Consider the following 12,486-nt stretch of genomic DNA (forward strand, 5'->3'; position numbering starts at 1 on the left):
TGTATGACTCAGTGGGAGAATTTTTTTTACAGTTCACCCTATCTGTCCTTTGCTGGAATTGCTTTTGTTATTATACATTTTTTGCCATTGATTTTCTGCAGCAAAGGAAATGCTTTGAAATCTCTGAGCAGTATTTGCTACTAGATTCCCTCCAGGACCTTAACCTTTCGGTTAAAAGACAACTGTGTGTGTGTGTGTGTGTGTGTGGGAGAGAGAGAGAGAGAGAGAGAGAGAGAGAGAGAGAGAGAGAGAGAGAGAGAGAGAGAAAGAGAGAGAGTGTGTGTGTGCATGAGAGAGAGAGAGATAGAGTGTGTGTGTGTGTGTGTGCGAGAGTGAGATAGAAAGAGCGTGTATGTGAGAGAGAGTCAGCAAGAGTACAGTATGTGTGTGTGTGTGTGTGTGTGTGTTAGCAAGAGTATGTTTGTACATGAATGCATACTTACAGGGGTGTGGGTTTTCAGTGTGTCTTCATCTATGTGTAGACATCAGTATGTATGTGCGTTTCACAGAGAAAGAGAAGACCATATGTGGCAGTACGTTCTGTAAGAGCCTTGGAAGGCAAAGTCTACTTTATTTGCTTTGGCTCTCAGCCTGTAATGAATATTTTGAAATTTGAGATTCAAGAAGGTAAAAGGTGACTGAAAATTCTGGTTATGGAGATTCATTTTGACCACAACCTTCTGCGGTCCCTGTGTTTTCACTGTGGAAGATTCTTCTGGAATAGTAATGAAAGTCAATCAGCTATCTTATTTCCTCCCCCACCCTCCTCATGCTTTGTCACCTGACTAACCAAAAGTTAGGAGCTATTTAAAGGAGCTGTTTAAAAAAAAATCACTTCAAATATTGTTGCTTAGCATCAATCACTTGTCTTTAGCCAATCCTTCATAGCCTCCTTTCCTCCCACCCTCTACCCCTCTCCCTCGTTCCAACCTTCTCTCCCCCTCCCTGTTTCTAATTGGCTGTTATTGCGGTTTCCTTCCCAGAAAGGGAGTTTTCTGTTCTTTTTTGTCTGAAGAGACAGAGAAGGAGACTTCTCAGCTGTTGGAGGTTTGTTCACTTTCTCTATTCCTCTGTGTCTCTCCATCTCAATCAAACCATAACAGCTGGACTATTATTGTATTTGGACTACATGACCGTGTAGACCAATAGCCTAATGGATAAATGATACATCACTGATGGACAACAGGATTGTGTTTAGACCAGTAACTTTATGGATGAATGACTGAATACATCACTGAGCAGACTGCTGTGTGTGGTGCTGGAAATTAAATACGCTGCAGCTAATGTGTCCTGTGAAGACCAATTCACTGTGTGATCCGTGCTGCTCCCCCAAGGGGAAAAACTGACCTTATCCACCAGACACGTCTCACTGGCTCGCTGGTACTGGTGCGTTTTCCACAAGGGAGGGGCATCGAAGTGTCATTACCAGACGGAGAGAAGGAACAGCATCTCCAGAAGAGGAGCAGCTTTTTATTTCCACAGTGAGTACAGACGTTCTCATTCGTCATTCCGTCTGCTTTCCCGAGGTCAACAGCAACATGTTACGGTTATGTTGTGGGCGGTAGGGGTGGCGTAACGGTTCGGCGTCCAGGCCTGTAACCGCAAGTTTGTTGGTTGAAGTCCCGGTGGGGGTGCTGCCATCGTCCCCTTCAGCAATCTGCCTATTAAGTGCTTCAGTAAATATCCAGTAAAGCTGGATTGCACATGAACATGTAGCCTGTGTATGTCGCTCTGGACTGTATGTCCGCTTTGGCTGCTTTGAAATTAAATTGAAATAAATGTATCACTGTCAGCAGTCACTCAGGTAAACTATGGATCCCACAGCATTAAAGAGAAAAATAATCTTGAAAGCATTTTGATGCATATTGTTATTCTATAGTCACATTTTGGAATGAATATGAACTCCGTATTGTCCATATGACTTTTTTCATATGAAAGCTTATTCCTGGGCTCATTCTAATGGCGGCAGTATTATTGCTGACATTCATGTGTTTTTAACATTCCATCGCCTCAGGCAGCAGTACTGCTTGCTGAGGTCAGACCACTGAGTCTGCTGGATTTTAAGGGCTGTGCATTTGAACTGAAAAATGGCACAGCGTGAGACTAAAGTACAACCTGCTTCTCTGTCTCTCTCTTATCTGTACACACTCAAGCGTGCCCATATCCACATCAACACACACACACACACACACACACACATGTGCAATTACCAGGATTCCACGACAGCCGGACAATAGGCTTCATACTTCCAGAACGTATTCAGCTTAAGTCGACAAAGTTACTTGTGGTTAATTTCTAAAGGAGCCCCTCTGAGTAACTCGCCAGGCATCGGATGTTTACCGGCTGTTGCCTTCTGCGATTGACATTAGCACTCTTGTACTATGTAGCATGCAGCACGTAAAATTGTTTGCCAATCAGGAAAGTTCATCAGATTAATGTTTTGCTGAAGTTTTCCCAGTGCAGGTGATGAGAGTACAGGACAGTTCCCGAAAATGGAACTGTGATAAAGAGGAAAGAACATATTATACATATTATACAAGTAAATGAATACATGCATTGCAGGTATGATAATTGTTTAAAGCTAATGTTCTCCGTATACAGTATTGAATGGCATACATATGGAACAACTGTAAAATGATCTCCACAGTATATTCAAACAAATCCACACATGAAATGCAAGCGAGTGTATGGTTATTGCTGTCCAGTAACACTGTGGGAATAATTTGTTGGCCTGGGGTGGGCGGGTGGGTTGGCTGTTGTTCTTCCCATTGCCCTTCCCCCTCTGGGGAACAGCCAGTGGTGGGCTGCACATTTCTGAGGGGTCAGCAGTTTCTGACAGTCCTGCACCAGAGTGGCCTTTCTTTAAAAAAAAGCTGCAGAAATGCACTGATTTATGGGCTGAGCTGTAAACAGCAAGAAACATGCTCCCTTAGGCAAAAGGACAATCTGGCTGTCAGATTGCTGTTTGAGGGATGCACCTTCTGACTTGTTTATCCCATCTGAACTTTCACAAATTTTGGCTTTTGACATATTTATACCTGTGTGTGTGTGTGTGTGTGTGTGTGTGTGTGTGTGTGTGTGTGTGTGTGTGTGTGTGTGTGTGTGTGTGTGTGTGTGTGTGTGTGTGTGTGTGTGTATGTATCCTGGTGCATTCTCCATCTCTCGCAAGTATGTTGATGTTATCATTATGGTTAGCTAAGTGCTTACAGGCCAGATGTTATGCATTTTACCCCTGTGTGGTCTTCTTGTGTACAGACGTTTGTTGCCTTTCTAAGCTCCACATTGCCACTGTCATGCTTTCCCTCAACGCTCACAGATCTCCTGCAAAGTCTGGGAAAGCCACAGAGTCACTCGGTCCCCTGCAGTGAACAAGGACAGCTTTCACACAGCTAATTGCTTTCTGGCACACACATGTCACCAATAAAATGGGAGCAATTCCTCTAAGGACTCTGAACGAGAGTCTGTCAGCTGTTTCAAAGCCATCTGCTATGGCTACAAATGCTTTCCTACTGTTTTCTTTTCTTCAAACTGTTCGACCCACAAGATTCCAAATTGCGGCCAGTGCCTATAAGAAAACAGAATGTAACTTCATTCTTTTTTAGGGTTTGATAATGATATGCATCTGCTTACCGTATATGTAAAGTCCAGAAGCTGATCATGCAGCTTGCTCTCAGCTCATGGAATTTCCCCAACCAGTTGAGAGGAAGTTAGTGCTTTTGGCCGGTTGCCTTAAAGCCTGGCTCTTACATAACCCCATGTGTATTAAGGTTCATGTTAGACGCAGTGCGCTAATATTTCTGCACCTGGATTCAATTTGTGTCCTATTACCGCAGAAGCTATGTGTCACACTGGAACAGACGGCCGCTTTATTCATCTCACGTGTTTTTTCGTCCAGACGCGCCGCGATGACATCATCAACCCTGTGGCCTTTCTCCCTCTCCCTCATCCTGCTGATGAACCTGTCCAATCAGCTGGAGGACAACAAGATCCCCAGCCTGTGCTCCGGACAGCCGGGCATTCCGGGGACCCCCGGGGGGCATGGCAGCCCCGGCCTGCCAGGCAGGGACGGGAGAGACGGGCGGGACGCCCCTCCCGCAGAGAAGGGCGACAAAGGGGAACGGGGAGAACCAGGTAGGGGCGACAAAAACCAACCTGTGAGGCTTCACTGAGCTCATGCCTGATTGCTCACATGCTCAGGAGTGACGCAGTAATGTGTCATCTGAAGAGGCCTAGACATCTGAGAAGGGTCAGGAAGGGGTTGCAGACTTAATCTGAAAAGACTGGAGTCTTTTTATTTTTAACTGGCTTCCCGTGTGATAGCGATTAAACATTTCCTGTTTTCCTTGGATACTGTAAGACTGGCCTACGCAGTTCGGGAAGTTCATCAGGATAAATTCAATATATTTATTGGAATTAATCCACTTCATGGCCTTGCCTTCTTGCCTTAAAGTACATAAATCGGCCAATTGTTTGTTATAATATCTAACAATTTTCCTGCATAACTCGTGGTCTTGAATTTAATTCTGACTATGCTGCTGACAAACAGTTAACAGCCCTGTAGTGTGTCATACTGAGCTGTAAAACCGCCCTCAGGGTAAGGGTTTTCATTGGAAAATTTATCCCTGCCTTATTGCACAAGAGCAACTCCAATTTGGGCCCTGAAGTATACAGTCATTAAGTACTGGTTATGGGTATGCACTTTGTTGTACATCGCTCTGGATGTGTCTGCCAAATGCCATTAATGTAATGTAATGTAATGTAATGTAATGTAATGTAATGTACGCTGTTAAGTAGACCTGTACACCAGCGTGTTAATGCAAATATCTGTATATGGGTACCCTCATGATGCAATGACTGTGGAGCTGTAGGTCTGTAGAGTAAAGATGCAGTATCTGAAACACATCTAGTGGAGAGTACATACTTATCTGCACTCTTCCAAACTGGAGGAGGATGTTGCAGTTAGGAGAGACAATTAGCCTACAAATACAATTAGCCTTTGCATATTTGAGGATGTAGGTGGCACGGATGGTGCAGTGGGTAGCACTGCCGCCTCACAGCAAGGAGGTCCTGGGTTCGAATCCCCATCGGCCGGGGCCTCTCTGTGCGGAGTTTGCATGTTCTCCCCGTGTCTGCGTGGGTTTCCTCCGGGTACTCCGGTTTCCTCCCACAGTCCAAAGACATGCGGGTTAGGCTGATTGGAGAGTCTAAATTGCCCGTAGGTATGAGTGTGTGAGTGAATGGTGTGTGTGCCCTGCGATAGACTGGCGACCTGTCCAGGGTGTATTCCTGCCTTTCGCCCAATGTATGCTGGGATAGGCTCCAGCCCCCCTGCGACCCTGATCAGGATAAGCGGGTACAGATAATGGATGGATGGATGGATATTTGAGGATGTGTGAAAATGTGTGGAGAAACATTGGTGGTGAAAAATGAGGGCCCTCTCTCTCCTAAACCCTCAGGGATATCTGGGGAGAGGGGATACACCGGTGACAGTGGCTCGCACGGAGAAAAGGGCGAGAGGGGCCCCCAGGGGGAGTGCGCCGTGGCCCCCAAATCCGCCTTCAGCGCCCGGCTGGCGGACAACCGCAGCACGGCCATCCCCGTGGTGGACAACGCGGTGCCCTTCGGGGTGGTGGTCCTGAACGAGCAGGGCGACTACAACCCGGAGACGGGCCGCTTCACCTGCCGCGTGCCGGGCGTGTACTACTTCTCCGTCCACGCCACCGTGTACCGCGCCAGCCTGCAGTTCGACCTGATGAAGAACGGCCACGTCACCGCCTCCTTCTTCCAGTTCTTCGGGAACTGGCCCAAGCCCACCTCGCTGTCGGGCGGGTCCCTGCTGCACCTGGTGCCGGGCGACCAGGTGTGGGTGCAGATGCCCCTGTCCGAGTACAGCGGATTCTACTCCAGCGCCAAGACCGACAGCACCTTCACCGGCTTCCTGCTGTACTCGGACTGGAAGAACTCCGCCGTCTTCGCGTAGCCCCAGGACGGTCTCACACACACACACACACACACGCATATACACACACACGCGCATAGACGAACAGACACATGCACAATCCACCGAAATGTCCCTGAGCAAGACACGTAAACCCCCAGTTGCTCTCGATCAGCTGATTGGTCATTTGCATGACAGCCTATAGCCGTTGATGTGTGAGTGTGAATGTGATTGAGAGACATCGATTTTAAACTGCATTAGAAAAAGGCACTATATAAATGCAGTCGATTCACCATTTCATTTAGCCCCTTTTGATCTGTTTGCTGATTTGATTTTGTGTTTGACCATTGCCATGTTCTACTTGACTCTGATTTTTGCCTTAGCCCTTTGGTCTGATTGCCCCAGTGTATATACACACACACACACTTACACACATACGTAGATGAACAGACACACACACGCACACTCATGCGCAATATGAGAAACAGCAACTAATCACTGAAAAACTCACGATGCCATATGTCAATATTCATACTTTTAACCAAGTCAACGTTTAGTCTCAAGAGACACGGGCCACCGTCTGTAAGACACTGAGCCCAAATGATAGACCTTACAGCTTGTGTTGGATAATGTGCATTTTCAAGGTGATTATTTGCCTGTCTCATCCACTATGTACTTCTTGCTCTGTTAATCTGACATCATGCTTTGCATTACAATGCTGATTCTCTGCCTGCAGCTTGGTGTTGATTGGTTTTCCCTTTGCTTTTAAATCACCGCCTTCCTGAATTTCTATTAGATAAGTGAGCATTTGCGTCTGTGGAGACTGATGATCTATGGACTTTGAGCAGCATGGCGGCATTTAATATAATCCAACATTTTGAGGTGTTAAAAAAATGTTGCCATAAATTCCTTCAGCTAAAACGCATACCAAGCATATGGGTCAATTCTGTGATCTTCTTAAAATAAAAACAGCAACGTATTAAACAATAATATCTAAAAAAGTATATAGGTCATTTGGACTTTTTCTTAAGGCCTTTATAAAGCATGTATAACATTGAATTAGTATTTAATAAACAATAAATAAGGAGTTTATGTTCTAGTACGAGTCCATAGTAACACAATTGAAAGGAAAATAAATGATGCAGAATGGAAACTTGTTAACATAGCAAGGATCATCGAATCACAGTCATCAAGGGCAATAACATTAATTGCTGGTTTTCTACCCTCCCTTTACCTGGTGTGAAGATAGTCTGGCCAATCAGTGGCACTAATTGTTCAGTTAATTACCAGGGAGAAAAAGAAAACGAGGCCTGGCTTTGGATTTGAGGGCCAGATTTGATGTTCCCTGCTCTACAATATGGGAAACATCAATCCCTTGCATCTACTATCAAGTGGTAACATGCTCATTAAGTTTGTCTGTATGTTTTATGAATGTTCTAACGCAGGGTGTGACCAGAAAGCATGTGTATATCATTGTACTAATTTGTATCTACGTATACTATGTTAGCTATCTCCAATCTTTTGGCTATCACTGTTGAATGGTTGATTGTAAGTCATTATAAGCGATTGTTAACCTGTTAATACTGTCATCTTTGAGCACCGTTGGAATGAAAGATAAAAACAGGAGGTTGGGAAAGATGCACTGTGCCCTTTGTCTCCCTGATAACTTTGGTTGTATTTGAATGCTTATTGCTGCATCAGTTGAACCAAATGGATGTTATAATGGACAGTGGGTTTCCTGTAACTGTGGTGAATATTCCTCATTGCTTCCGTTGGTTTGATAATGTAATAATGGACACTGGCCTCCATGGCCAACGTACTGTAGCCAAAGCAAATAAAGCAACATGATCTCGCACCGATTCTTCACGCCCTGGAAATTGATTCACATATACCGAATCCTGGGTAAGCACCACCTTCTGCCACATTCTGCAATTTCAAGGAGATATATAATAGATAGAAAATATGAACAGACATATTAAATAATAAATGTATTTACACATAATCTGTGAGCACAAATGGCAAGAAATAGTAGCAACACGGGTTAAGATTAGGATTACGATGTAACACTAACAATATTAATTGAGCATAGAGAGACAAAAAAGTTTTGTATGCACAGTTTTGGTTGGGGAATTGGAAGTTAAAGGTACAATAGGTAAGATTTTTGTGTTAAAACATTGTTACCAGACCATTGTAAATCCCTTCCTATCATTGAACAAGGTTAATGACATGTTGACTCACCCTCTGCCTGTGTTTATAGTCCTTAAATTCAGGTTTCAAAATATATAGTTGACGGCACTGAACCAAAACATTGTACAATAATTCAAGCTCATTGGTTGAAAATTGCTTCTAATTGCCACTGCCAATGGTGTTTCAACATCAGCGTGTTTAGGGGGAGGGATAAACAGTGTTGTGGTTTGAAGGTGTTTGTTGCTGCAATTCCTCTCTTGACAGTTAGTAGTCTGAAATTACCTATTGTACCTTTAATTTCAACTCCAAGGGGCGGATGTTCAGATTTAAAAGCAGAGGCCGATTTCAGTGGTCATATTCAGAATGTTCGGTCATCTGTCATCAAATTAGTGTGAGACCAGGCTCAATAAAGTGATGAGACTACCCTTGATTCTCAGTGTCTGAGAAACTGTCTGCATGACAATCTGCTTGTTCATGAGCACCAGAGCAGAAAAGAGATCTATTACTCACTGTACTGTATCATCTGGATGGGTGCACAGCGGTCATACATAATACAGTGCAATGTGCCCTGACCATGTAATAATTGGTGACCTCATAATACTCATCTTTTTTATTGCACTCATCAGACCAGTTAGGCATTTGAAAGATTCCTGCTCTTCAACCATTTTCAACCACTCTTTTACACACGTTTTGGGAAAAAGGTTTCCCTTGATTGACCTTACATTGACGTCACAAACTTCATATATAATCAGTAATATATATTCATGGCTTGGAAGGCCTTTTTATTATAATTTTCCTGCTGAACAGGGGATTAGCCCCTGAGTCAGAGGTAATGGCCTGATGTAATCTTTATGCTCCGTCTGGCATCCTCCGAGAGGCCAGGGAATACAAGACTTGGCTGATCTGCACCCGATGGAGAATAAAGCTTAAAAGACATATGAAGGGCAAGAACGTGATAACACATTCAACATTAAAATAATCACTTTTCAGAATAGGTTATGGTGAGAGGGGAAGGAGGATTTAATCGCAATACATATGAGTACAAGGCTGGGGTAGTAGTGATAGAGCTTGTTAGCAAGAGGCTACAATAGGGATACTAAAATTTTGCCCATAGATAAGTCTGCCCATTTGGGCAAATGCTCTATCTTTTGATAGAGGATTTGCCCAAATGCTCTATCAAAAGAGAACCTATTCACTTGAAAGACGAGAATGTAAGCTTTCTAACGATACTAAACTTATCTCTCTACTCCAGATATCAAGGGAGTTGTGTCCCGTTAATTTCTAATTTGAACACCAAACCCTGTTTTTGAGAATAACGACTTTAAAGTTCGTAGTTACAGGTTGAGACTACCGACACTGGGCTCACTAAACTCCGCGGCTATACCTTGTCATCTTATGTATGAACCCTTTAAAACTATATTTTTACTCTAGATATTAAGACATACAGACCATGAAAGCAAATACATTAAGATGTAGCCACGAACACTGTATCTTTAAACTGAATTTGACATTGAGACATACAAATCATGAAGGCTAAGACATTAAAGTGGTCGTTAGTGGTTGTGATTCTGTGATGGCATGGTGACTGATGACTGGTGACAACCTCCAAACAATGCACAACTCCGTTGTTACTTTTACTTTTGCATTTAAAAGCTTAAAAACTATATTTCTACTCTGAATTTGGCATAAAGACATGCAGATTATGAAAGCTGCGGTACTGTTCTACAAAATTACGATGCAAGCCTAGAACAGCCGTAAATTAATATTTCTACAAAAACGGAGATCTATGTAAAATTGGCCGTTGCGACTTCCGATTGATTATGATAGACCGGGTCACATTCCTTTAACGTCAGTTGTTTGGCCAGAGACTCCATTCGCCTGATGTCCCATGACCCTGATTAGAACCTGCATATCCACACGGTGGCAGCAGTGCTACACGATTCACTCCGAACATCACTCAATGATTTAGCATCTGCAACGATGTAAAATAATAATCTCATCCGCTCCTCAGTTTTAATTGAAATGTCAGAGATGTAACGTAAACAGTCAATGGCGAGTATAAATGTGGAACTGAAACAGTAACATCGCTTAAGCTGTAATTTCTGTAAGAAACAGATGTGTCGTGTGCCTCTCCAGCAGGACCAGGGTTCGTCGCCATCCGCAGCGCACACAGGAGCCTGCAGCGCCGCCACCGCGAGTCAGGGAGCCTCTGCGGCTTCTGAGGACAAGCCCTGGGCCCCGTTCCGACGAGGCATCCTGTTCAACAGAGGAAAGGACCGGAAGGGGAAGGAGACCACTGGGAGAGAGTCAGATGCTGATCAGAAAAATCCACTTCACGACAGATCCCTCTGTGCCACAGAAAAGCTCCGCGCTGCCCAATAGCTCACATTAACTACAGTTGTGCCGCAGAGGCAACATTTTTTTTTTACTTTTTCAAATTACTGCGTTTTGAAATTACTCTGGTAGAAGTACTTTGCATTTATGGCAAAAAGGCTTTATTAATTATTTATTAAGGCTTTATGAACAGTCTGTAATGGTGTAATAATAATGAGAACAGGTATCAAACTTCAGTCCCTTATGCTACCGTATAATAATGCATTTCATATTGCAGAACCAAACATTAGTCCAAGTTCTAAAAAATTCAATGCCACTGACCTTGGATTGTGGATGACCATTGATTTTAAGCATCTCATGCATTCTCTGGACCTCACTGTCATTCTCATAGTCAAGAGACAAGAATAATACAGGCTAAGAAAGAATACCCGGAACTCAAAATGGATGACATTTGTTTACAGTAACAGTTATCTCTCACTGAGGTACTTATAAATTGTCTCATGGTCTCTGGTATATTAAGGGCCTGAGAGCAGTTCCAAGACTGCCCTAAAATTGTCCAATCGCACAGGAATTTCACACCAATGAAGGAGATGAATAGTTGTAATTCAAAAGGTTTTGAATTATGAAAAGCTAAGAAACATTAAATTATGTTGTAGAGTACATTATATTGCAAAGGTACTCCACATAACCTCCTGCCATCATGTCATATAATATCAAATCCTGACATTGTGCGTCAAATGGCTGTTGATAATTTCTAGGTGGTGAGCACCGGGTAATGCCCCTAGTAATGTCAGCAGCACCACTTTAATTTTTTCACAGAATGCATATACTTCAATATATTTCAATACGTGATTTATTTTACATCCTGAAAACCAGTAGTAATCTTTCTATTTTGGAATGTAACTAAGTGTCTTTCGTAAATTTCACGCCAATTCATGGCGTAGAAAGGCTCAGCATCAGCTAGCAAACGATGAGCACGGTCGTGTGTGCCCGGAGGACGAGCGTTTGAACCCCTCCTCTGACCGTCTCAGCCTGCGATGTGCGCGTTCCCGGCCGGCAGTAGGGGGCGCTGTCGGGCCAGTTTGAATCAGGAGCGCTGAGGGAGGAGAGAGGAGGGGGGGGAGCCAGGAAGAGGGCGCAGTGAGGGGTCCTGTGGAGAGTCGCTGATTAGCAGCCCTGCCCCGCTCCCTCTCTTTCATCTCCCTCATTAAGGATGAAGCCCCACCCTGCAGGGGGTCTTTCTGGAGACGGAGCGGCGCAGAAACAAAAAAAACCGACAGAAAGCGGGAGAAGAGTATTTATAAAGACAGCTCCCCCTCCCCTCCCCTCTCCACGGCCCTGCCACACACCCCACTGTTAGTAGACTGCTCGAGCATCTCTGCTTGTCGCGCGAGCATGCTATCAATGAGCAACGGGGAAGGGATGAGAAGGTTTCGAACATAGAAGTGACTGCGTCTGCCACACAGGGCCTTTAATGGCGTTAATGGACAGTAATTGAGACGGACTGCGGGCCACAGAGAAAGAGAGAGGCGGGCGGGGCGGGGGGTCAGAATCTTAATGGAAAATGCATTCAAAACAGATTTTAAGATTTGTAAACACGGCGCAAAACTTTCTCACAGTTCCCTCAAATGGCAGTACTCGCATTACTACTTTGGTGAGAAGGGGAGGGGTAGCTGACCCCCTCCTCTTGCCTCTACCCACAATCCTGTTCACTTTTAGGCACACTAGAGAGCTCCGGCAACCTTTTGACAAGATCTCTAGCGACATGCTAAGGTTAAGCAATTGAACCCAGAAGTTTCTGTGATTTAGTTGGCAGGTACTCCCTCGCCTAGAGCCTCCTGTCGTCACACAGTTTGTGACCAGGAGGCAGAAATCAGCAGGCACTCTGAATCCAGAGCTCACAAGAAAAACAGACTTTTTGGAATCAGTTTTCACTCAGATTTTTCTTTGTTCTCCTCCAGTTTGGAAAGCCTGGTTAGATTCATAGGGCCATCTCATTCAGAGACTCGCAGATAAACCTGTGGTCT

General features: G+C 44.2%; 1 protein-coding gene across 1 annotated transcript; it reads left to right on the top strand.

The window, feature by feature from the left end:
• Positions 1 to 993: 993 nt before the first annotated feature.
• LOC133132921 (complement C1q tumor necrosis factor-related protein 5-like) lies at positions 994 to 7,793 on the top strand. The gene is made up of 4 exons (XM_061248747.1): positions 994 to 1,047; positions 1,335 to 1,481; positions 3,896 to 4,131; positions 5,457 to 7,793. The coding sequence occupies exons 3-4, from the start codon at positions 3,906 to 3,908 to the stop codon at positions 5,978 to 5,980; spliced, it is 750 nt and encodes a 249-aa protein (XP_061104731.1). The 5' UTR covers positions 994 to 1,047; positions 1,335 to 1,481; positions 3,896 to 3,905; the 3' UTR covers positions 5,981 to 7,793.
• The last annotated feature ends 4,693 nt before the right edge of the window (positions 7,794 to 12,486 follow it).

The sequence above is a fragment of the Conger conger genome, chromosome 7 (assembly GCF_963514075.1).
Source record: "Conger conger chromosome 7, fConCon1.1, whole genome shotgun sequence".
In the NCBI taxonomy this organism is placed as follows: domain Eukaryota; kingdom Metazoa; phylum Chordata; class Actinopteri; order Anguilliformes; family Congridae; genus Conger; species Conger conger.

Coding starts and splice junctions, on each gene's coding strand:
- LOC133132921 (XM_061248747.1), top strand. CDS start 3,906: ATGACATCATCAACCCTGTGGCCTTTCTCCCTCTCCCTCATCCTGCTG. Junction 4,132..5,456: donor AGGGGAACGGGGAGAACCAG/GTAGGGGCGACA, acceptor CTAAACCCTCAG/GGATATCTGGGGAGAGGGGA.